Below are 27,793 nucleotides of genomic sequence, written 5' to 3'. Positions count from 1 at the left end.
CACAAAAGACAGAACTTGGAGGGAAGAGATTTCTGACATGCTCTACAAAATTCATCATTTCTTTTTAACTACTCACATTATACTACTGAAGCAAATCTAATGGGATTTTCGGTAAGATGTGGGCAATGAGTTATAGTTTCATACACTGAAATTGTACTTGGATTGATTCACCATCTTTGAAATTATTGTTGAAGATGGTACCGTTGTATTTTTTTTTTTTGGGGGGGGGACATACGGTATAGGAAAAATGACTCTTACTCGATGTTGCCCATTTCTTCTCTAAAGACCTTGGAGTACTGTGAGGTCCTGGTACTCATGGCTTCCAGGACCCGCCTGGACTGGGCATTCCGCTTCTCTTCGTCATACAGCTCATCCAGATGGGTTCCCACCAGCATGAATGGCATCCCGGGAATCTGGAACACAAATGATGATGATGATGATGATGATGATGATAATAATAATAATATCAATAATAATGTTAATGATGATGATAATAATAATAATAATAATAATGATAATAATAATAATAATAATAATAATAATAATAATAATAATAATAGCATTAATAATAATAATAATAATAATGATAATAATAATAATAATAATAATAATAATAGCATTAATAATAACAATAATAATAATAATAATAATAGTAATAATAACAACAACAATAATTCAGCTCAATTAAATTCAAATAATAATAATGTTAATACAAACAAACAAATTGGATCAACTCAATTTCAGAATATCAGCAGGAAAAACGGTAATGATTTGTCATCATTATAAGCAGTTGTAAAACTTCATGAATTACAAGATGGTAATATCCATATCAGTATTGTGAATGCACAGAAAGCAGACTGACTGGAAATAAATTGAATGATTATTCATTACCTTATATAATGTATATAATACCCACATTTAATCATGCATAATCATGCATATAATTCATATAGGCCTACATTCATACACAAACCACATGTTGATACCTTGTTTCATTCTGTTTGCCCATATGATTTCTTGTAACATTATGAATAGTAATAAGAATCTGTCTATAATTGCAAGTATATGCTCCCAGTCTTTATCACGTGTTTATACATTTTGTTTCTGTAAATACAATTCGTTTATTTGAAATTAATCTCTGTTGTTTTTTTACAATGGCAATGTGTTCTTCTCTTGTTGTCAATATGTTATGATCAAACACTGTATCATGTATCGTTTTTATTGCTGTATATAGATATGTGGACTCACTGAAAAATAGCCCTGAGACTAACAGTGGGTTCTTTTAGAGCAATAGTGAAATAAAAGAAACAGACAAAACAATATACATACACTGAAATACACACAGACACACACACACACACACACACACAATATACATATATATGTATATATATATATACATATATATATATATATATATATATATATATATATATATATATATATACAAACCTACATGCATAATTATGCCTAGTTTCTTTAACGCCATTTTCCATTCTGATTAATGCTCAAGGCGCTTTACGCCAAAGCAAAAAGAGAAAAAGAGATTAAAAAAAGGAGGTGAGGAGAAAAGGACAAAGAATATATCAAATTTAGTAAGTATAGAATATGCATAAACCAATGCTCGACAAATAAAGCGGTGGCTCGGTGGCCCGGGCCACTAAAAATTGATGTCGCGACACCAAATTTCCAAAAAGGCTATCGTTTGACATGATGTTTGATGGCCCGATGGGGCAAATAAAATGCGAAATATTCTTTATAGATATATATATATCCTTTTAACTTTATTTTTGGGGGCCACTCTACATTTCTCTCTTCTTCTTTTTTTTTGGGGGGGGGGGGGAGGGGGGCCACCAAATTTGATATACATGCATTTTAGTGGTCAAAACGCGCCACCATAGCATGATAGAAGTGTCGAGCTAGCCCCGTGTAAACACAAATTCAACGTTGTCGCGACACGTAAATGTGCATAACTATATCTTTCAAGGCAGATTTGTGTACCTTGAGGTTCCTTGAGAAAATTTGTAAGAAGACATTGTGATGAATCAAAAAAGGTTGCTTTTTACTGCTGCCAAATGAAGTCAGTAATTCCCTGCAGATGTAAGACATATGGAACACTCGGTCCCGTAAGAATCAAATGTGCAAAGTGTATTTCTCTTCTGTAAGACCATTCGAGTGTCTATAGGCGTTGCACGAAACAACTCAACAAGATGGGTTCTTGACGTACAGTACATAATCGTTCATTCAGTCCGCGTCACTGTTGACACGAGCTTTCGTGAATTTAAGGCGATTGAAGGGTTTAGCCTTTCATTGTTCATGCCTTGTGCCACTCTCAGCAACGCTTGAAAAAAATTCTGATGGCGCTCAATTTCATGCTTTTTGACAGGTTTTGCAAGACGAGACATATAGCGGATGCCTCTAATATACATTCAATCTATACAGCGTGCATGCATCTCTTTTGAATGCAATGCGATTTGTTCTGCATGCACGCACTCCATTCGTCCTTGCCTATAACGTTTCTGCACGATCACGACGATGTTGACAAACACTGGATTCATATTTTCGTAAAGGAACAAAACAACAAACCTTGGATTTTAGTGACGCATGGCTTTAATTCTGTTTGTTTGTTTCTTTGTTTTTACCACTACAATACTCGTAAAGATGTTGTTGTTGTTGTTGGAGGAGGAAAGCCTTGACGTTTTATTTCCAATAAATGGACTCTTAAGAAAATATGACACGATTCACAATGTACATGTTCATATGATTTAAATGTGTAAATACAGCGTGTTAGAGCATAATGATGATTTACATACACACATACACCCACATTATGGGTGTATGTGCACACACAAACATAGGCCCTACAGAGGAGTCACGACGTTATAGAAAAAAAAACAGTTAAATATTCATTTTCGTAAGGACTGTTTGAATACAGTAGACACAATGTATGATCTTGATTGCATTATAGTATGCACCAAACATATTTACCCACAAGCATCGGTTTTTTTTTGTTGTTTTTTTTTTTGGTTTTTTTTTTTTGGGGGGGTAGCGGTTTTGTGTGTGTGTGTGTGTGTGTGTATACGTACAGATCTGTAGGCGTGTGTGTTTTCCCGCGGCCACAGCCGGAAGTGAAGAGTTGCATGATATGGGTTATTTAGGCATTTGGAGAGTATGCCATTGTATACAGTAAGCTCGAATAAAGTAAAACTCGAGTAAAGCTGGTAAAACAGACTCAGCATACACCACTTTCTATAATAGACTAATAACAATATTGTATTTATCACATGGTTCCCAGTGAGCCGGTAAAGGTGAAGGTCAAATTCTGTTTATTTATGGCGGCAATCTGCATTTTCTTTTGTTGTTATTTCCAATATCTATGTGCCCTCAAAATGCAAGATCAGCATCCTCAAGTCTATTTATTCATTTTTATCTTAGCATGTTTAGGTTATTGTTTGTCATTTCTGTACCTTACTAAATTTGTCTCTCTTGCAGATAATGAACGTCATTTTGTAAAATGCTGTAAAATGTCAGTTATTATTTACTGAAAACGCAGAAATACACTCCTTCGTGAAATTGTATATAAATTACCTTTTATAATACAACGAAATGTGTGCGGTTCACGCCATTCCCGTCAATTGCAAATGTGTGTATCTTCTGTACTAATAGAGATATTTCACGTTAGGCAAACAGTATATATATATATATGTGTGTGTGTGTGTGTGTGTGTGTGTGTGTGTGTGTGTGTGTGTGTGTAGAATTTCATATCACTTTTGCATTCATGCATTGAATTTGCATGAAATATATCTCTGCACTTTAAAAAAAAATATATGATTTAGCAGCACAAGTTCGAAGAATATAGCTGCTTACGTGTTTATATTACTTTATATCATTGTGAATATGATGCTGATATCGAACGAAATTCAAGTAAAAACATCACTATAAAATTGTATGATCTGTCCTTTACTGAATTCCTCATTTTCACACTGTTTGCCATGGCGTGTATGCATTCAGTTGCCATGGCGTGTATGCATTCAGTTTCCATGAAAAAAAAAATATATATATATATCTCATTTCAAGGCGCAGTTAAAAGAAAATTCAGGAAGGCACTCCTTTAACGATCTGGCATTGACCTTCAGTATTCCACATTCAAAAAGTGAGATTCCAATCAGGAATAGATGCTCGAGCTGATAAATAAACCCTTTGTTACAATCAAGCGCGCCGGAACACTTCTGGTTTTGGGGGGGGGGGGCAAAATCTCAACGGGGCACATTATGTGGCGATGTGAGATCCTCGGCGCGGTAGCGAAGCGAGTGAGGGGGGGGGGGAGGTGGAAAGGGGGATACCCCTCCCCCCCCCCCCCGTAGGGAGCTTTTGTAAAACAGGGTACAAAAGTCGCGTTTATATACCATTTAAAAGCAAATTTCTAAGGAATTAAACATAGTGAAAAATAATCAGTGCGAAGGACTATGATTATTACATACGGCCGAGTACATAATAATGTGATTGTGTGAGATCCTCGGCGAGGGAGCGTAGCGACCGAGCGGGGGGAGGGGGGAGGGACTTTTTGTAAAAACAGAGTATAAAAGTCGCGTTTATAGAGAATTTAAAGCAAATTCTAGGGAATTAACATATTGAAAACATCAGTTGGAAGGACTATGATCATAACATACGGGAGTACATTAATAATGTGATGGTGCGAGATCCTCGGCGAGGGAGCGAAGGGACTTTTTGTAAAAACAGAGTATAAAAGTCGCGTTTATAGAACATTTAAAAGCAAATTTCTAGGGAATTAACATATTGAAAAAAATCAGTTTGAAGGACTATGATCTTAACATATACGGGGGTATATTATGTGATGGTGTGAGATCCTCGTCGAGGAAGCGAAGCGACCGAGCGGGGGACCCCCCCCCCCCTCCCACGGTAGGGACTTTTTGTAAAAACAGAGTATAAAAGTCGCGTTTATAGAACATTTAAAAGCAAATTTCTAGGGAATTAACATATTGAAAAAAATCAGTTGAAAGGACTATGATCTTAACATACGGGGCTATATTATGTGGTGGTGTGAGATCCTCGTCGAGGGAGCGAAGCGACCGAGCGGGGGAGGGTGTGGGAGGGGGATACCCCCTCCGACGGTAGGGACTTTTTGTAAAAACAGAGTATAAAAGTCGCTTTTATAGAGCATTTTAAATCAAATTTCTGAGGAATTAAACATAGTAAAAGAAATCACTGCGAAGGACTATGATAATAACTTATGAAAACTTTTCATTTTACTATAAGTACGGGCAGAACGAGCGAGCCACTTTTACTTTGCAATTTATATGAAATGTACTCATTAAAAGCTTAAACGTGATCGCATCGTTCGAACAATAAAAAAATATTCTTATACTGCTAGAAAGCAAAGAAGAAAATGAAATGTGTAAGGTTTACTAAAGGTATGTTTCAGCGGGCACACTCGAGGACACGAGGCTACCATCTATACACTAAATTTACTCATAAGTTACTATTAGTGTATAGATACAATGTTGTTAGTGTATTATAATCTTCGCATTTTTGCATTTTCAGTTATGAAATTACAACATTTAGACAAGAAATATGCCTTTATTGTTCATTTTGGTCTTTAAATCAGTGATTAATTATTTGTTACAGGGGGCACTTGGGGGGGGGGGGGCAAAAACTTTTTGCCCCCCCCCCCAACATTTTGTTTTTGGGGGGGGGGGGGCAAGTGCCACCCCTGCCCCCCCCCCCCCCCCCGCTTCCGGCGCCCTTGGTTACAATAGAAAAAGTATGACGTATTTCAACTTGCTGCCAGCATTTGCAAAGATGTTGTTGATGGAAGGGAAATATTCTACGCACTGCTAGCTCTGATCACACTTATAAATTCATATTAAAAGAATATATATTTTTACATGACACAATCAGGCATAGGCACATAGGCCTACATATCCAGAGTCACACACATGCACACACACGCACACACACACACACACACACATGCACACACACACACACACATATATATATATATATATATTTATATAATGGATATATATATATATATATATATATATATATATATATTTATATATATATATATATATATTTATATATAAATATATATATATATATATATATATATATATATATATATATATATATTTATATATATATATATATATATATATATATATATAATAAATATATGTGTATATAATGTATGTGTGTGTGTGTGTATACATTTTTTCGTGTGATAATTGTAATCTCTTGAATTCTGCTTGTTTCTCTCGTTAAACTTAATACATTCGGTGGATTCATACATTTAGTTATTTTGTATCAGACGAATTCCATGCAAGTAGGGATATAAAAACATATTCCACTTATTATGTTGTATGTTTGGCGAGGGGGGGGGGGGAGTTGCGAGCAATACGCTAAGAAAGAAATTGTACAAATGAGTAAATGAGAATACTCTGTACAGATCACTGCATTAGGAGTCTGTTTATTTTACACCGATCCTCTGCCACGCGGAAGAACTAGCGGCGCCTGTATTGGGGTTTTGATTGAGCTCTTTGTCGTTGTTGTGGGTTTTGTTTTTTTTTTTCATGCTTTTATACCGTCCCATTGAAAAGTGCGAAGCGGAATGCATGGTGAATGCTGTTAGGGCGAAAACACTACACACAACACACGCCTGATATCGCTTCGTCTTACGCCCATGAGCGACACACAGACATCCCTGTGGCCAGAACTTTACATAATGTATTTGGCGGGCTCAGGTTTACACAGATCTAGGTTGCATCTGAGCCAAATGTTCTGCTAGTGCCCCACTTTTTGTTTTTTACGCACGTAGTCTGTGCGAGCAGAACAGTTCAAAGAATACAATAAGAAGACATAAAGCTCATGATTATATGAGTTCTTATACGCAACACGACTCTCACAACAATCTAAATATAGTTTCTACCTGCGGCGCTGAGCCTGACATTATTTTGTCACAATGTATGCTCTGAGAATATTGTGTTTAGTTTTGTTCTTTAACAGTGCTGTTGTCATTCAAGAAAAATAATCTTTATATTAAAGCGAATGCACACATAATGATACGCTTTAGTACATATGTGTATGTATGTATGTATGTATGTATGTATGTGTGTATGTATGTATGCAGGTGTATCTGTGTGTATATGCGTTTGTGTAGTGCATGAGTCTAAAATGATATCCATTTTTAAGTGTACATGAACAGAGATCATTTTACGACCAAAACTTGTTAATCACCAATAATCAAAGGGATCAAAATAATATAGTTCGTTTCACAATATGCCACCGACTGTGTTATTTATGAACTAAAATAAAGATTAATGAATGCCCATTTCTAATTATACCGTTGACAATCATTATATTAATGGTCATTCTGAAGTCCAATGACATGCAGTGTACTTCCCAGTGGCAACGATTAAGTTTACCACGTAATGCCTAAAATTGCTGACGAAGACAGCAAGCTTTTTCAGTTATGTCATCGTATACTTTCTAGGAGAAAAATGAAATCCGTTAAAGGGATAGTACAGTTTCGGTTGAGATGGGAATACAGGTTTCAAATGTTTTTTTTCATGATGATTTTTAGAGATAATGAGAAACCTCTCATGAAATAAGAAAGAGCATATAATTCTAAGAGGGATTCAAAGTTTGATGAAAATCGGTTTTAAAATGGCTGAGATATCCAAACAAAGGAATCCTAATAATAAGTGGGACCCTCCTTTTATTAGGATCCCTTTGTTTACTTTGTTTTTGGATATCTCAGCCATTTGAAAACCATTTTCATCATATAAACTTTGAATTCCATTTAGAATTATATGTTCTTTAACATTTCATAAAGTGGTTTCTAAGTATCTTGCAAAAAGTTAACGGCTCATCTCAACCAATACTACCATCCCCTTCAGCACACCTAATTCATTTGATATGACTTCAATAGCAAAACCCTCAATTTAAACGATTCGAACGTTTTACACTTACGCAAGCTGACTTTATAATGCTGTGAAACTAGAAAATAGAAACCAAAGAAAAAACCCGGCGTAAATTTGATTCAAGAGGTGAGTTATAAAGCACTTTATGAATTATAATCTCTATTTCGATCCCTGGATTTGATGAAAGGAGAGAAGAAACCGAATAGAAGCAAAATAAAAAATATATTGTACCAGGCACATCGCACATACAGGTTGTATTTGAACAGGTATGATAGAGCAAGACATAGCAGCGAGGGCACTTGGGCAGAAAGCAAAATAGATTATGTCAGCATCGAAGAAAGGACAGTGTGCATCCTACGATACAAGAGTACTCTTTATAGGTAAGATATGGCTAGTGGGAGGGGTACAAGTCTTCCCTGCTTAGTCTACGCTCGAAGACCTTTCTCCCCAATAGTATCGGAGTGATCTGGAGAACAGTTTAATCTTTGAGTTGAAGTAAATATGGCAAAAGCAAAGTCATAATGAATTCACTTCAGGCTTCTTGAGAGAAACAAAGTTGGCAAATTGTAATGTTTATTCTCAATTACAAAACAGACGAAACTTAAGGAATTATTGAATGTAGAAATAATACATCAGAATCGCATGTGCAAGTTACAAAAAACCGATAATACTAATAATAATAATAATAATTCACAACATTTATATAGCGCGTTATTACATAAAATGTCTCTAAGCGCTATGGGAAAAAGAAAACAATAGAAAGGGAAGAAGAGGAAAGAAAAGAGAGAAAGAAGAAGAAGGTACAGTTTCAGACACGGTAAAAGACATGAGACACAGTCATAATACTACTCAATAAACAAATACGTTTTTAACATGGATTTAAATTTGTCTACTGAGTCTGTTTGTTTCAAGCATTCAGGTAAACTGTTCCAGAGTTGAGGTGATGCTGACTGAAAAGCTCTAGAACCATAAGATTGTGTATTGACAGGAGGAGGACAAAGTGATTTGTTGTTAGACCGCAAGTTCCGGAAGGGTAGGTATTCAGTTATCAACTGTTGAAGATAAACCGGTGCAATATTTCGCAAACATTTAAAAGTTAACAAAAGAATCTTGAAGTTTATTCGTTCGCGGATTCTTAACATATGCAGTTCTCTCAGTAGTGGGGTAACCGACTCACGTGAACGACGTTTAGCAATAAGCCTGGCAACTGAATTTTGAACTCTCTGCAGTTTGTTGATTTGCGCATCAGGCAGACCATACAAGAGACCATAATACTATCGTTTCACAAGCATCCCATTTCTTGAAACACTATGTCGCTTCTTCCCAATGATTGATCAAATATTTAATCTCTCTAAAAAAAAATCTAGTTGTGTTAAGAATGCTTACATATTACAACACTAGGTGACAGATATAATCTATTCTACTTGATTTCATCCCGTCAAAATTAGGATAGTTAGTGAAGACTTGTGGGAGAGACACATGAGACCATAATATGATATAATCACTTCATCTAATTGGGGTATGTGACTATTTCCAGCATCACTATTCTTGGGGTATGAGTTTTCTTCAATATTTTATTCATCTCCCTCTGTATAAATGAAATTTGTATAATCTCTTGTTTTCATCACTACTCTTTTAAGGAATTATAATCAAATGATCAAATTTGCTTTCTTTCTCTCTTTTTTTCTGTCCCATTTCAATTAAGTTATCGTCATACTGCTGCTTCGATTGTACTCTATTTGTGAAAATGAACTGAACTTCACGTGAAGATTTTTAATTTAATCTTTAGAAAGCTGCAGCATGAGTTATGGGGTTCAGTTTATTGTTATTGCAATATCGCAGGGGGAAATCCCAAGAAAGTACATCTTTCGTGAGATTAATCTGCTATTCGCTTAACGATGGTGTTGCCTCGGTAAAACATTTTCAACATTCTCTCCCTCCTGTTTGGCACCACACTGACGTGGCAGGTGCATTCCTATCCAAATCGAGGAGGAGGGCTGAATGAACTTCCCACGGAAACGTTTGACGGTCAGATTGCATCTTCGTCCGCACTTTGTTTACAGCGCCTCAGTTGCCCGCTCAAAATTAATTGGCGCGTGATGACTACGATTCAACGATCGACATCGAATCACGAGCAAGGGGAAAAAGGAAAAGAAGAGAAGGAAGGAAAATCGAACTCACCCTGCTATGAATGAAGTCTGCGTACTGCACGACAGCGTCACAACTCTCCGAGTCAGCCAGGTTGAAGACGAGAAGTGGAAGGGTTGCCGGGGTGATGAACATGTGAAGGCATCTTTGACAAACCTATTTGGTAGAAGGATAGAGCGGGAGAAGAAGAGTGATAGACGGAGATAGAGACAGACACACACAAACAAACACACAGAGAAAAAATAGTTGAATAACAATGAGCAAAAAGTGATACCTTAAAGAGTAAAAGTACACAATATCAGAACAGCTTCAAGGACGGAATAAAATGTTTGTTGATTTCTATCGATACATTTTAGACACACTCCTTTTTCACAAAAAGAGAATTGCTTGAAAGATGTATTATCGATATAATCAACCTAAGGTGCCACACCCTATTCTAATAATGTTATTTCATCTTCCGAAGGTCATGTAACCATGGTAACCTTAGTCATTCATTGCACGTCATAAACACGAATATTACAGACAAGTATTCTGCTCTGTGTTCCGGCTCCTTGCTATCTCGTAACAATGTTATTCCACTCTCACCAAAGCAAGTTGACAGAATCTTAATATACGGAGACGGATGATGAGAAAACGGACATAGAAGCAGCTATAAGCGAAAACCTTCGAATTGATGTTCCACTGTTTTCCTTGCGATTACTTGTTAACATGAAAGTAAGCGAATTCCACGTAGATAACTTCTTTGCATCAAGACAAGAAGTGTCAGACAATGTGTCAGACCTGAAAAAGGTCGCAACGCAATGAACACACCGAAAACGGTGATGTCTGTAATGATGACATCATTCGAATAAAATCGACAGAATAAAGTCTATTTCTTTCCTGCGCTTTACCATCCTTTTCCACTTTTTTTTATTTTTGATACTAGACAATATCATTACATCGACATCAAAATAAGAATCATATTTTTTTCAAACGAAATATCCATATGCTTCTATATCCTGTTGCATTACCATTCAATACCATTCCGCTTCATACGCTTGAAATAAACCTTCAAAGTATTTCCCAGATATTCTTCATGGGAGGTGCAGCAGCATTCGGTTTATACGAAGTGACTTATTCACAGGGACATTTTGTATGCCAGAAAAAAAAAATGCTGCACCATCTCTGATTTCATCCCATCGGAACGGATAAGAAGCGTGGCAACTGAGTCCAAGATATGTCACTATTTGTTCAGGGGGTATCAATGACGTGTTGAATGTGCTGAACGGTCGGTCTATCCAAAATGTTGGCAAACACTTTACCGTAGACGGATTTATCGCCGAAGCGTATAAGAAGACGTGTATCCTTGAAATTTCCCGTAAAGGGAAACTCCGGGAGGCTTAGATTCTACCACGTGTCAGCAGATTAAAGGAAAATATCTGTCCATGGTAACGTGCGTATCGATGTTAAGTTTACCTCCATTTTCTTTATTTTTGAAGGATGACAACGTCATTTAATCATACCCTTACGCGAATAACAAAAAGAACAATATTACATGTCACTTGACGCAAATCGAAGACTTGATTGAGGGTTTTTGCTATGATCAGTTGTGAATGAGCACGTCCAACGTATACTTCATTGGTTGGTTTATCAGTAAGATAGTGGTTGTGGTTAAGCCATATTCCAAATAGCAAACAGACGACACTGACTTAATGGGTAGTTGCTACGTTACGGAAGCCACTCGGAGTTTAATTGGTCTGGTCCTGGGTGTTGTTGTGTTGTATAGTGGGCGTGTACATGGATGTAAACAAAGGCGAATGACGCAATAAATCATACATAGAATGTACGCTAATATCCACCTGAAGTACTACAGGTCGGTAAATATTTCTATGTTATGCATATATTGTACAGTCATGATGCATAAGTCTGTTGAGAATGGGAAGGGCTTTAAGTTGTCTCAAACACTATGGGTTTAGTGGCAACTTGACGCCCTTATCTATATCTAACCCTATGAATGGTTAGATTAGTCTTTCCTCAACAAATCAAATGATCTTTTACCTTCGGAACAACGAACAAGCATGTATTCATATCTATATTGACAAAAACTAAATTAATTGAGATACCGTTGCCCTGATGTTAGATAGGAAATAATCATGGGTGTATTCTTTAAAACAAAACAAAAAAACCCATAAAAGGCTTTCTTTCTTCAAGCCGGTTACTTTATTGTTTGTCGTTGGATTGTTGCCATTAAAACGAATAGTATGTCTGCCGGTTTTACAGAAGCTATTTTCTGAAAGACTGGAAATGATTCTTCGTTTTTGTTTTTTGTTCTTTTTTCCTTAGCATCCAATTTAGTTTACTCCTTGTTCTAAAGAAATTGAACATTTATTTGATCTCTACAGCAAGAATAGTGTCCATTTTCACTCTTCTCTTATAAACATTGTTAAAACTGGAGGAAACCTATATACTCCACATATCATAATATCAGTTGACGTTTTACGATAAAACCCACATCGATGCGGTGTCATCGAAGGGGAACGAGTACATCACTGTCTTTTAACGTAGGCTTTCAAGGAAAGAAAGGTCATTTGCTTAACACCCTGTAATCGGCGAGCTAGGTTACGGTAGAAGAAAAACAAGGAATCAATTTGGGAGTGGCGCCAAGAATATCCCTGATGAAAGTTCAAACATACTACACGTGGTATCGACTATATAAAAAAATTCGAATGACGCACTTTCCGAAATTCGTCATAATTAGGACCATGCACACCGCCCTGAACATGTTGCTATTGTTGTTTCCATAGTTTAGGTGCTTGCTTAAAACACTGAGACCGATCATTGCCATTGTGTTACAGTATGATTTATGCCATTTATCATTTTATTTACATGTTGATGTGTGTATGTGTGTGTGTGTGTGTGTGTGTGTGTGTGTGTGTATGTGTGTATCAGGTTTTAACGTACATTGAAAATGGGGAAAGTTCAAACAATTTATTCCCGGGACAAGACTACTACTGCATGTATTAGCATGTCTGGGCTATATGTGTGTGTATAATTATGTATGTATATGCAGCACTATAAAACAGTGTACATCATAGAGTATATATGATTATAAAGTTGCTGATTATTCTTCGGCCGAAACTTTTCAGCTGTTGAGCTAAGTCACTTTTGAATCAACATGATCACACTTCCCAGCACATCAAAATGATGTACTAAATGAGCTCCTTATGTACTGTTGAACACTTTTATATGCATATATAGAGAGAGACCATTTATACATGCTTTTGCATACAAAATTGATATCTGAATCACCCGACACCAATTCTCTCTTTCAAGGAGAAATACATTTTCCCAAAAAAGGAGTCTCTGGAAATAAAAGTACTAGTAACATTTTCCCACTCAACAGGTAAGTTAGGGATGCAAGAAAAAAAAATTCTAAGCTTGTTGATGCCTTAAGGGGACTGTACAGTACTAGTTGAGGTGAGGATTGAGGTTTATAACATTCCTAAGTGAGATGATGAGAAACCTCTTATGAAATATGAAAGAGCAAGTAATTTTAAGAAGGGTTCAATGTTTATTTGACGAAAATTGGTTTTCATATTACTGAGATATCCAAAAAGTGATAATAGTAAAAGGCGACAGGCCACGATTTCATTAGGATCTCTTTGTTTCACCTTGTTTGTGGATACCTCAACCATTTCAAAACTGATTTTCATCAAATAAACTTTTGATTCCCCTTAGAATTGCATGCTCTTTGACATCTCATAGAGTGGTTTCTGAATATCTCGCAAAATGTTAAAAGCTAAATCCTCACCTCAACCAGAACTGTACAGTCTCTATTAATTATATATATTACAGCCATTATTTAATCTTGAGCCTTCTCTGCTGAGCTGTCGGAGAAAAAATATCGTATTTTCTTTACGTATGTAACGAGTTAAAATTTCTTGTCAAGACTCGCTCCAACAAGATGTTATTAAACACGAAATGAAGATCGGAAGAACAAAGAAATCGTTTTCAATCTTTTGAACACTCCTAAAATATATATTAATATTTTCTACCACAGGTGACATTTATATCTAATCTTTAGTCTCATTTCCTGTGAAAAGCTTTTTGTTACATTATACGATGACCTAAAGGCTTGATTTTAACAATGAATTATACACACTTTGATAAAGATACTTTTCTTTTGGAGTCACATAAAACAGGATTTCATTTCCAGCCACTTCTTTGTCTGTTTTCACAGCATTGTGCTCTCTGCTGTATTAGTAAAATCACCCCAAGCTGAATGTACATCTCATGAATGAAACCATGTCAAGGCATACTGATTTATTTTCTTTTCTCACTGATTGTTGCACGTGTGTATACTAGTATTTCTCTTATCTTCTGCAATTTCTCATTCTGCTGCTGCTCGCCCGAACACTGATAAAATCTTTGCCCTCCTCTTCCGTATCAGGAGGAAGAAAAAGGTCCTTTTACGATCTTATCTTGTCTTGCCTTATAACAAGGGAATGTCTAGAGCTTCTCAGTTTTTAATCAGAAATGATTACTCTCCTTCTACAAGCTGAGAGACTACCTGCTCTATTGATGGATTCGAGGGCCTTTTTTATCATCGCATCAAGATGGGAGGGAAAATAAAAAGACCATCTCTAGCAATGAGGATTTCAAACTGTTTCAGACGTCATTATTCCCGTTTGTTTTTAATAATGATGTACACTGGAGTATCGCCATAATTTTCGATGATAAGGTCAAACCAAATCAGTGGCGTATGGGGGGGAGGGCACAGGGCGCGCGCCCCTTTATCTTTTTTTTTTTGTTAAAACAAAAGAAATAACAAGAAAAAATGGGGGAGGGTGCGTGCACCCCCTTTAATTTTGTAAAGGCGCCCCCTCTTTTAATTCCTGGATCCGCCCCTGCAAATGGCAATTGGTAAAAAGACATTTGAGACTCTACTTCTTGCATTTAGTTTGTTTTACATCAACATTAAACTTATTAAAAGTATCTTTTCAACCAAGTTGTTAGTATTTGAACCTCTCTAGAACTTTCAAGAAAGCAAACCCGAGACGGAATAATCATCGTAGAAAAGTTCATTTTGAATGAGGTTGTTTATTCAAGGGGGGTGAGATTCATGTTAATGTAAACGAATGGTTGCTTCAATCTTTGGAGAAATGAAATCACTTCCAAATAAAGATGTTTTATCTCCGTTTAATAATCCCGTTCAATCGCAACCAAATAGGGGAAACAAATGCGTACCAATTACGTGTTATGATGTACAACGATCGGTTGATAACCATGCTTTTTTTTTGACGGTGTATTGAGTAACTTGAAAATAGTCGTACGCTGATCGTGGAGTGCTGTAAATACACACTAACAAATATGATTATACCAAGTAGATATGCATGTATATATGTGTGTGTGTGTGTGTGTGTGTGTATGTGTGTGTGTCTGAGTGTGTGTTATGTGTATGCATGAACATATGGGCGTTTAAAAATGTTTAAATTAACACAATTTAGTTGATATTTACCGGTCTCCCAGAGAGGTCCCACACTTCCACCGCTAGACTTCTTTCCCCAGCCGTCAGCTTGCGATCCAGCAAGGTGTCTTAGGAAGAAAGTGAGAGAAAGATATATCATTTGTTCCACAAATGGCAAAACAAGAAGCAATATGCTTCATGAAAATTGCCTGATAAGCCTCTATCTACGCATTTACCACAAAACTGTTGCACACACATTTCATTATAACAATCATACACAAACACGTTTTACGTACACAAGCACTCAATAATAAGCACTTTAAAGAGCTACATGTGCTATGAACAAATCAATGAATTAACAAATTGATAATTGAATGAATATATAAATAGATAAATCAATAAACATATAAAGATAAATAGATGTTTAAAGATAGATAGTATGTATGTGCATGAATACATTTATAATGTATAGGATATGATTTTATATATGATTGTAATTTGTGTTGAGACAAAACGAATATTCATTGCATTCATTTCCAAAAAGACATCATTTTATCAAAACTTTTAAGTGCTCTTGAGTGTCTCACGTTTTGCCTTGTAATCATATAAGTTTTGTTGAAATATCATAAGTCAAGCGTATTTGACCAAGACACCTGAAGAGGGGACGTTGAAGGCATCGTTTAAGAAATGGCGCATTTCAGACTAGATCGATTCATGGGAGCGACTCTCATAATGCCCGTTGCCGGCGGCGATCTAAGGACAGCGGACACTTCTCCCCTCTCCTGCGCTTAATTAAAAGACATCGCTCAGAATCGATTGTAGGTAAACATTGTCCCACCTCACCCGCCTTCTCGAATAGTGAAGGAAATTGTGTCAATGCTGTCATCATTTCTTAAATACTAAAAGGCGTGCGTGACCTCGTTTACCGTGTTGTATTAAAGTCAATTAACTCTATACATGGAACGAGATATTGCAATTGTGGATGTATACTGTGTGATGCTGTCATAAATGTGTATAATAATTATGTGTGTATTAAGTGTGCCGTATATGTGATACTGTGTTTAATGGTGGGTGCGGCGTTTACAACTTTACAGAATGGCGAAATTAAAAAAAATAGAACGCTGGTGTGCTCACGATTACACGAGACAATGTAGTAAAACTAACTGTGTTCACTGCAGTTGTTCGCGTATGTTTAGAAGTGGATGTGTAAAAGCATGAAATACATATGCACTACAGTAGCAAGTTGAAATGAATCATCACAAGAGGCTGACTGACAATAGTAACATTTACGTTGACAGGAACCAGTAATGATTATAGAAAAAATGACGATGAGTTGGGTTTTATAACTATCTCACTGATACGATAAACGAATCAGTATATCAATCATGTACTAAGCGACTATGTGTTCACTTCGGAGCTTTGATACATCTATGTCTACGGTAGACCAAGGTGAATGGGACGATAGAGAAAACACTGCAAGAACATCGGTGTTAGATCTAACGCCATGAGTGTCAAATCTAACATCGATCAAGTGTCAATAGAGGACCACACCCACAGGTGTAGAAAGTATGTCGTGATGGTGTTGAAAAGTGTTCACCTGGCACTTTGTGGTGTTAATTTGACACTGTAGCTGGTGATATTTTTGACACTGCGCTGGTTTTAATTCAAAAATGACACCGCATGGTGTTGATTTGATATTGTGTGAATGCCAATGGTATAAAACCATCCAGCTTCAATAGGAGGCCACACCAACCGGTGTTACTGTGGTGTAAATGTGTTCACATCTTTTTTCAAAAATCAAGTACCTTATCGGAAAATATTTCGATCGTCTTGTTGAAGTTCAAAATCAATAAGAAGAACAGTAAGTAAGAAACTATCAAAAAAAAAATAATTTTAGATTTGAAATGACACCCGGAGGTGTTAATCTAACACCAAAAATGAGCACCTGAAATTTAACACCAGCTCGGTGTTTCATATTTGACACCGGACTTTTTGCAGTGAAGGATATGATGTCTTAAAATTGAATACTATTGCTGTCAATGATAAAGAAGTTTGACCGAAAAAAAAAAAAATAAGAAAATGTTGAGGCATTGGTAACAGCAGTGTTATGTGATAATGGAAATAGTGATAACACTGATGATAATCGAAGCAGCAACATCAAAAGCTGATATGGCAAATAACAATGTAAACTTGATAGGACGGTACAATCTTGAATGCTCTGTAGTTTACCATTGCTTGTTCCCCGGAACGGCCACCAGATTGTCGTCTCCATCCCATCGGTGGGTGTGTCCACCCTCTGGGCCACGCCCGAGCACATGGATTTCACCAGGCTGCTCTTCCCGCCGGCGCCTGGCCCGAACACCATCATCCGCAGACGATAGCCGAGATTCCTCTCACAGAAGTAATCCACCAATCCATCGACCTCGCGTTCGATGATCTCCTGCGGCGGCGAACTCAACTCCTTGCACATGTGGACTTCGATTTTCCTGAGCTTACCGAGGCTGATGATGGAGCTGGGCACGCAAGTCAGGCCCGTGCGACTGAAGTTAAGAGTTTGGAGCTGGAAACAGCCGTTAGCGAGAGCCGTTAGCGCCTCATCAGTAATTTGCAGGCAATGTTCCACGTTAATTGATTCCAGAGAGAGGCAGAAGCGAGCCAGACTACGGATTCCTACATCTGTAACGCGAATGCAATGTCCTACCTCCAAGCCAAGCAAATCTCGCCGTTTTTCCGCCAGATACGCCAAACCTTTGTCGGAAATACTAGTCCTGTTTAAGGCTAAGTGTTTTAGTTTTGTACAATTAGCGGCGAGCGCATAAAGGCCATCATCGCTAATAGCCTCACATTCGCTGAAATTGACCGTGTTTAAACTCGCGCAGTACTGTTTGCTCAGGGACCGAAGTCCGTTGTCCGTTATTCGCGCGAAACTGATGAAACTTGCCACCTCAAGATCAGCTTTGCAGTGCTCGGTCAAGGCGTCCACGGCATTGTCTACCAATTTCCACTCGACACCATCTCCCCTGGCGAAGGTCACCGATTTAAGGTTCTTGCAGTTGGTACCTAGAAGAACCAAGGCCGTGCGGTCGAGTCTCGGACACGACTCGAAACGAACGTGCTGCAAATCACGGCACCGTTCGGAGAGGATTGCCACCGCATTGTTTGTAAACTCCGGGATACTCGTCACGCGAAGACTCATTAACCGCGGGTTGAGAATGGCGACCAAATCCCTGATTGCATCCTCGTTGACGCACGCGCAGTGCTCGAACTCCACGCGAAGTATCGAGGGCTTTGCCCGCAGCGTCTCCTAGGTGAGGAAAAAACGACAAAACACATACACACGGAGCAATTAGAACGCAGATTAAGGACACTTTTGCGAGGCATAATACGCCATGTCATATTGGGAATTAAAATCGCCCACAATGACTAATCTTTCCAATTTATTTTCGCAGTACCAACACTGATGTGACGTCAAGATTGGTTAATGGACGCTATAATCGTAATGATACTTCATATGCTTGATTGTCCATTAGCTCGTGACGTTGATCACTAATGTCCCTCATTATCTTTTTTCTGACGGCGTGAATTTCGAGATGAACTCCCATTTTTTAAAGTGGTTACGGTTCCAATATTACCACAGTATATTCACGTGAGGCATATTTTTTTTATGTCATTGTCATCCTCCTTATTCAAATCATATTTTCGATTTCTTTGATTTCGTTAAGTTGATGATTTATGTTTTCAAGCAATTTTCTTCAATGCAACATTTTGCACGTAACTAATATATATATATATATATATTTACCATTTGAATTTAACGTGAAGTATCACAGGAGGTTCAGATCAACTCTGAATCAGGATAAAATCAATGCAACAGATTCCGTGAAAGCTTCACCAAAATCCGTCATAAAGCGGACAGTTACAGAATTCTAGAGTAAAAACTCTTTTCATAAAGGTCTCAAGGTCTATTCTCTATATTATCTCAAGATTCCATTCGCCATATACCCTCGACAATCCCTGATTAAACATTTGATGGGTTTCACGTCCCGTTTATTATTGTTATATATAGTCAAAGTTGATGCCCCTGTCAATGTTCGTGTTCGTATGTCCCTATTTTTGTTTCTGTTATTGTCTATATAATATGTCTCTGTCTTTCTCTTTGTCCTTACCTTCGGTTTTCAGTTCTATTTACCATGATACTACATATCATTAGATGTCATATCATTTATGTTGAGGACATTATACTCATCACAAGTTTTGGTGCTTCTAGAGATGTGTCCATAGTATTTTCGAATCGATCGCATGTTACTTGTACTTATATTACATATTATATTTGCTGGATATAAATGTCATTGAACCAACCCAATATGTAAATCGGATGACGAAATGATCCGATTACCTCAAAACTCTCCCTTTGAGTTACAAACTCTTTTCTTTGAAAGTCATAATTGCTCAGTTTTTACAACTCATCAATAATTTGATACGGAGTAAGTATTCTACTCTTTTTGACTTTATTGTAACACGATATATCATGTAGACTTGCATGAAGGTCCTGTTTCTTTGCGTGTTTCTTCTTCCTCTTCTTCTTCTTCTTCTTTATTATAAGCATAAGTGAAAGTCACCTAGATTATGGACTGGCTTTGCACTTAGGGAATATGAATTTGCATACGAGAAAATTGTTGGATCTACTGGAGGACACTGAGCAATTTCGCCGAGAGCTATTTGTAATTGCGAAATTTATTAGATGACATTATTTTAAGCAGATAATTTGTCATGAATCTCAAAATTGTATTGCAATGTGATAGATAAAAGATTACTCAAGGTTAAAATAGTCAAACCTTCGGGGTAACCGTTAATCATTGTCAGACCCCTATGTTGCGTTTCACAACAAAACTGTTGCGAGTTACTTTAAACAAACTGCGGAAGATTATTCATTACTCTAATTGTGAAACTTGATAAATATTAGGCCCTTAAAGGTTCCACTGTCTTTGCATGAAGTTCGAATGTAAGTGATACACACTGTGATGTGGCATATTTGGAAAATGGTGCAATATTCACACATCTTGCTTTGAAGAGCAACTTAGTTTGGAGCTCGTTAAAGAAAATGATAATGGATAATGACTTTAACAGCACATGTACCTTCAGTCTAAAGAGTAGCTATGATGCCAAAGGATAGCAAACTGATGTTATTCATTAAACGGTTCAAGTTTGTGTTACAAGGCAGAAACGCCACAATGTCTTTTATACGCGATGAAGTCATAGGAAGAAAGTGGCATTTTTATATTTGTATAAATAACGTAGTAGGGCTAAGTATATAACAGTGGTTATTTTATTTTGTCTAGGGTGCAGTACACTCAACGTTATTGCTATCATTAATTTTAGCTTAATCTCACCGGAAATGTTCGTGCGAAATGTACTGTGTACAGGGAACATTCTAATTGTATTATACGTAGGCCTATACTGGCGTATGCTAGCTATATATCTCTTATCAAGGACAGCTAATATACTATAAAATTAAGGTTCCATGGGGGACATACGTATCTGAGCTTGGGGGTATACTGTATTGATTATTAACTCTATCGCTGTATGAACTGTAATATTACATTATGATGGTATATCCCTTCCATAATGGACAACCGCGAAACAGATATTCCAACGAAATGCATATACAAGCATCGATACCGCTTGAATGGGCATCTTCTATCAATGACGGTGAATGACGGGGGAGAACGCGTTACCATAAGGGCCACACTTGACTGAATCTTATTTTAGATCGATGCAGATGGTATAAGCCGTATACAATCCCTCACCGACAGGTGGACTGCAAAGCGTAGAGACAGCATATTATTACAAATCCAACGCGAACGATGAAAAAAATAATTACCGTTCGTCCTTTACATTTGTAGCTAAATTTGTCTCTACCCCACATCCACGTCTAAAAGATACATGACATGAAACACGGTGGCACAAGTCACAAAAACACCTGTTTTAGTTGCAAACGTCAGCAGCTTCATAAAGGAATAACCAGAGTAATAGAATCCTTCAAAATCCTTTGCTTTGTTTGACCCAATGCCAAATCGGAAGGATCGATTCTTATCAGGTATTTTGTTCAATATTTATTCTATCATGGTCAGAATTGCTATACGTGGGGCACCCTGAAGGAACCCCAGGCAAGCTTTGCCGTTGCCAAGGAGTACACAATGTCATGAAGTCATCCTTAACGTTCGAATGATTATCATGGCAAACATTTCTTTTCAGTTGTTCATCGACCAAAGCTGGCACTTCATTTAATCTTGAGTTATGATGTTAACCGTGCTTAGTGGGGGAAAAAAGTGTTATTGGATATAAAATTTCATTTAAATTGAAATGAATTGAATTATATTTTAATCATCAGCTTAAAACACGTGATGTTCGTTAAAGTATACGTTTTCTTCTTTAAAGTTTATAATCAACTTACTTCAGTTAGTGCAACGGCTCACACAATAAAAACTCTTTGAGAAACGTTTCCAGTGATATCAGTCTACACGATTTGACTTCACCTTTTTTCATCAACGCAGCCTTTTGTCATAATCTACTGCCGAATGTCTAATATCTCGAGTATTTCTTTGTGTTTGATGCAACTAGTTTGACATGACTTAATGCCTAAGTAAAACTCTTCTGTATTTTTATTTTAGTTTTGTTTTTCAATAACGTATAAATATATGCCACCTAATTCTGTAGGTCTGTATGGTTCTGAATGGAATTACTCATAATAATAATCATATTCTCACAAGAAAACATTAAATGACGCCACTGGCCGGTGTACCACACATGGGTGGTGATAATCGCTGAAAGGGGGTGTGATGTATTCTGTAAGATTTAAAAAGCAGCTACCCTCCCATTTGAACGAATATCAACTCATGACAAGGGGGGATGGGTATATCCTGAGTAAAGGGCCTCACCCATTATGGCGTGTCACATGATATACTGCCATCGGCCTAATGGCACTCGCTCGGCACGGAGATGCCACCATTTCCTGAACAGGTGCACCCATGGAGAGGTGATTGCGCGCACAGGGCGTAAGTTGCTAGCATCCTTTTCTCCTTGTTTTGTCCTGCATGTATGCATGCTTTGCGTTTGATGATGCTTTGTGCAATCATGCTACATCCGGAATATAATTTGGCTTTGACGTTTGCGGTCATTATGATACTATGCTTGTCATGATAATCAAAGAGGCATCATTATAATTCAACTTTTCACAATTGTGTTGATCAAAGAAATGTTAATCACTCTCTTCAATCGTTTTCATAATGATCACAAATATCGTTATCATCATCACTGACAATTCCATCATCTGCCTCCAAGAATTATATTAACATTTTTTCAGTTTTAAACTTTTAAAACTTGTTTCCCATTACATCTTATTAGAAAGTTTCGTGAGTAAAAATGCCTCTATCCTCTCACTTGCTTCTGTTTAGTGCGCCTATGTTTTGCTTTTATGTTATCAATGTTTACGCATTGTGTTGTTTCTTCGCTGATAGAATGTAAGGTTTGCAAGTTAAGTTACATTTTATGCACATAGTAAGAATATATTTGTGTCATGCATAGTCTATAATTAGATATACATTGTGGAGATATCGAAAGGAAAAAGTGTGAAAGCCAGTGTGTTGTATTTTCGGAGATAGGATAGGACTTCATCTTTAATAGCCCATTTCCCCCATATAACACATGAATAACATATTATGAAATATTATGTAATCAGCAGACGAATATCATAGACGTATCACCTTAGATATAAAGCTTACTGTAACATACAAAACACTCCATATCTTGCAGCACAAATTGATTTTGTTGATCGTAATCCACGACATGATTGACAAAGAAGAAATTACAGCACTCTCACAAACTTTTTTTCGAGCGCTCTATTTTCTTTGAAAAAATAAACAAACCAACAAAAAAAAAACTTTCACAGAACCCAAATCATGTTATCATAATTTCAACTTTATCGTGATGACGTCACAGTACTTTACAGATCGAGAATGGAACATGTTGATATCTCAGGTAGACAGCAGGCCCCATTTCATTTCATTTCACTCTTGCTGGAACGTCGACTTCCCATGTCAACATGCCAATCAGGACGCTGGATTCTTGTCATTACCATGACAACTGCCATTCCAGCAAGAGTTGCTATCATATAATTTTTTTTTTCAATAAAAGGGAACCTAGAAGCGTCAGCCATCTGCATTGTAAAGTCATTAGTTCCTATAGTTTCCCCCTAATGAGGCTTGTGCCCTTCCACTCTTCCTGCTATGGACATTATATCCAATCTGGGGTTAAGTGGAAAAAATAAGGAAGAGAGTGGCGTCTTCTTAACGAAAACGACAACACTCATATGATTGAAATATTTTCATGATTAGTAGTTGCAATTTGATATTCGTAATTCGCTAGTGATTCAATAGTGTCATTAAAGTTAGATTTATATGACAATAATGACTTTAATAATATTGATATCATATCTATCGCAAAGACACGACTACTTTTACGTCTCTGCATAGTTGTGATTTAATGAACTCAATATAGTTATAATACTTATTACGAAAAATTAATGTGGCATGATGATATACAAGACATAGTGTTCTACGTAAATGTATGTAAAGATTATGCATTTGAAGGGAGCAGTTTTGAATTTATTTACATAATTGTCATGTAGAGAGTTGCTGATGATCACATTTCTTCAGACCAAAAGAGAGGAGTTATGATTATATGCCCTATGAGACTAGAATAATGTTGCAACATGAATGTTTGATTCTCCCTCCAGTCACAGTGGAATTTGTTTCAAGTTTGCTTCAAGTGTGTGCAAAGAAAGAGAGGGGAAATGTTTTGATATGAAACAGTGCAATAGATATGATACGATATAATCCCGAAAGAATAGAATAGATGCAATATCATTGATGATTGCAAGGTGGGATGAAAATAGTTAAAAGTGTATGCTACTGAAAAATAACGTAACACATTCCTTACTTTTATATCGTGAAGAGTCGTCGCTCTGGAGAAAACCGTCCCGTCGTCCTGGGAAGCTGTATCCATCATTCTATTTTCCAGACGACTCGTAAATCAGAAAATGAGTGTCAAAAGTCCAACATTCCACCACTGCGACCCATTTTCAATCTGTTTCGGAAGGTCCTTGTCGTCAAGATACATGATTTAGTGTGTTGGCGCCAAAAAAAATTTCAATATCAAAACATTTCTTCTTCTTTTTTTTCCTCAAAGACGCTGCACTATAACTAAAATGTTAGAACCTGAAGATGCCCTCATAAATGTTAAGAGGAAATTGATGGCATTCCGAATAAATCCCCCAAAGATGCCGGAATGCGGCACAGGCAGATCTTGACGAATCAACAGTGACGACCCGACTGCATCCTATCCGAAATAATGCGCCTGGGAAGATCCAATATCTCCGTAGAAACGAGAGGAGATACACGGGAGAGGATGAAAAACAAGACACATCAGAATTGTCACCGACGGATCGCTCAAGCCACCTGCAGCCCTTCTTTCCCGTGGCGCGCTCTGCAAAAGAGACGCCCATTCATGCAAAATGGAACACAGGTAGCTACGTGTCAGATGCGAGTGAGGGCGCCGGTTATTGGGACATTTTGTCAACAGACTTAAAGGGGGTGACACTTAGCATGCACTCCATATATCATAAGCATGCTGATCGTGCAGAAATTGACCATGAAAAGATGCCAAGTGTACACTGCAGTATTGACTCTGCGCTTTTCAGAATATGTTATGTTATGATTTACAATTGAGAATTTGCGATTTTAACTGTAAAATCTTATTTTGCATTTTTTTTTAAAGTTCAACTTTTCGATTTCGATTTTACATTTCTGAAATAATTTCCACATTTTAAGTGAAGAATCAATGGGCTGAATGTCATTTTTATTGCATACCATTGCTGCACCATAAATTGTTTTAGTTATCAGTTAGAGAATATTGACATTATACATGTAGTGAATCATAATAAATTCACATGCAAAATATTATACACATCTAGATTTGGATTTTGAATTGTTCTACCTTGCCTCTATACGGAATAATGTCACCCTCTGTTTCATCCATATCTTAGGGAACATAGTCGAAATGCCCTGCGAAGGAAAATTTGGATGGATTTTCAAATCAACCAAGCACATGCATTGTGAACTTGTGTACTAGTAGATGGCGTTTGAACCAAATCGCATGAAATGTGCTAGTCTCTATGGTAAATTTAGCGCATTTAACGTATTTGTGAGAACCTACCACATGTGACCATGACCTCATAGCTTGAATGCGAAATTCTCTCTAGCAAACACATAAGATCGAACATTTCAATAAAGCTGAATATCGCACGTATCAACAGATCGTTTCTCGCTCTAGCAATGGTACACACAAACATACACACAGACACACACCCATATAGAATTGTGTGTATATGTATATATATATATATATATAAATAAATATATATATATATATATATATATATGTGTGTGTGTGTGTGTGTGTCTGTGTGTCTGTGTGCGCGTATGTGTGTGTAATTGTGTAAACTGCATCTGTGTGTGTGCTATTTGTTTGTATCAATGAGGGTAATGTAACCTCATACGATCATAATTCTTAAGACACATGGAGGCCTATATACTATGTCTGTACGTAATCAAGAGTTATTGTTATACAGAAGAGATAAAGCAAATATTTATAGTTTTGATGATAATGTACGTTTATCGTGCTAAGTCACTTCTTCTTATGTATTTCGAAAAAAAACAAAACACAATCATGCTTTGTTTGCTTGTGAGTTTATTGAAGGAGGGGATAGTTTACAATATAACTTATCTATAAACAGCTTGATGTATAATTATGTCTTATGTCACTCGGTTAGTAAAAAAATATATATATATAAATATATATATATATATATATAGTTGTGTGTGTGTTTGTGCGTGTATATGTCCAGAGGTTTAAGACCAAGGAATATTTCTGTTTTGATTTCCTTCCAAACGAAGCTTCCATTTCCCTTTTCTCCTCTCATCAAGGTTTCTTAATTTGCTATACAAGGACATAGTTAGACAGGCTATAATGACGGTTGTCGTTTCAATAGCTCTGCGTCCATTTCTTAAATTCCCCAGAGCCGGCAAACAGACGATATTGATTTACCTCAGAGCGTGCTTGGCGCTTTACCCAGGGGGCCAAAGGGTGACGTATGTTCTTGTATTTCTCGGCGGAAAACGCAACTGTCTCCTTTGACCGTGGCTATCTTCGAAGTACATGTACGGTTAACTTGGACTTTGCCGATTCTCGGTAGTGTCGACTTGTGTATAGCCGCTGGTTTTGGCTGTAATCCAATCCAAACTCATTGTTATCCGGGGGAGGGGGAGAATCCTCAGTTTGTGTCTCCACATAGTCAGAGCAGTTTGTGAGTTGTTGTCATGGTGACACAGAGAAGAGGCAGGTGGGTTTTCTCCCAGACGAGCCCGACCCGCACCAGGCAACGGAAATAATATTTGTGGTGTGAGAGGAAGCAGTTGAAGATTGATTATGGCGCAAAAAGGGCAAAATGCCCCGTTGCTAAGCTGAAACGCCGTGGTGGTGCATGTAAGCGACTGTAATTACTTGCGAAAGAGTGTGTATTACCAAAGTTGTTAAGATATGAGACGTGGCGCATTGATATAAAGAGAAATCAAGTAAACTAGAAATAGCATCTCATCACTGACAGGTCTGTCTATCGATGTTTGTGTTTGCAATGTTGTTATATGCTGGCTATAATTGAAAGTTCGAGATTGCTAGTAGTTCTATTATAATGATGGAATGGAAAGTGGTAATGATGATAGCTGTATCTGAGGTAATTATAATTAGAACAATGATAATGATTATGTTCATGCTTATGATAATGATAAAGATAATGCTAATGCTGATTTTGACAAAGACAGAACTTTGTGATTAAGATAATGATATGATGATGATACAGATTTAACAATGGTAGTGATAAAAAATCAGAAAACGATAATCATACAAAGAAAACGACATATTATATATATATATGTATATATATATATATATATATATATATATATATATATATATATATATATATATAATATATATATATATATAATATATATATATACTTTATATATATAATTTAGAGAGAGAGAGAGTGAAACCCCGAAATATTATCACATGTAACGATACAACGATGTTCTAAGGACATGGTTATAAGAAACTATTACTCGTATAAGTCACAGTA

The 27,793-nt window shown here is 36.9% G+C and overlaps 1 protein-coding gene across 1 annotated transcript in view; it reads right to left on the bottom strand.

Moving 5' to 3' along the window:
• Positions 1 to 24,603, bottom strand: part of LOC140246373 (uncharacterized) — a 36,453-nt gene extending 11,850 nt beyond the window's left edge. The window contains exons 1-5 of the mRNA XM_072325842.1: positions 24,538 to 24,603; positions 17,770 to 18,844; positions 15,592 to 15,668; positions 10,128 to 10,250; positions 259 to 413 (exon numbers count right to left, since the gene is read on the bottom strand). Of these exons, the coding sequence (XP_072181943.1) occupies positions 259 to 413; positions 10,128 to 10,250; positions 15,592 to 15,668; positions 17,770 to 18,844; positions 24,538 to 24,603 (1,496 nt within the window). The remainder of the gene's footprint in view (positions 1 to 258; positions 414 to 10,127; positions 10,251 to 15,591; positions 15,669 to 17,769; positions 18,845 to 24,537) is intronic.
• Positions 24,604 to 27,793: the final 3,190 nt, after the last annotated feature.

This window comes from Diadema setosum, chromosome 2, assembly GCF_964275005.1.
Source record: "Diadema setosum chromosome 2, eeDiaSeto1, whole genome shotgun sequence".
NCBI lineage: Eukaryota > Metazoa > Echinodermata > Echinoidea > Diadematoida > Diadematidae > Diadema > Diadema setosum.
Note: the sequence above shows the minus strand (reverse complement) of the source record. Positions and strands in the feature narration are given on the sequence as shown.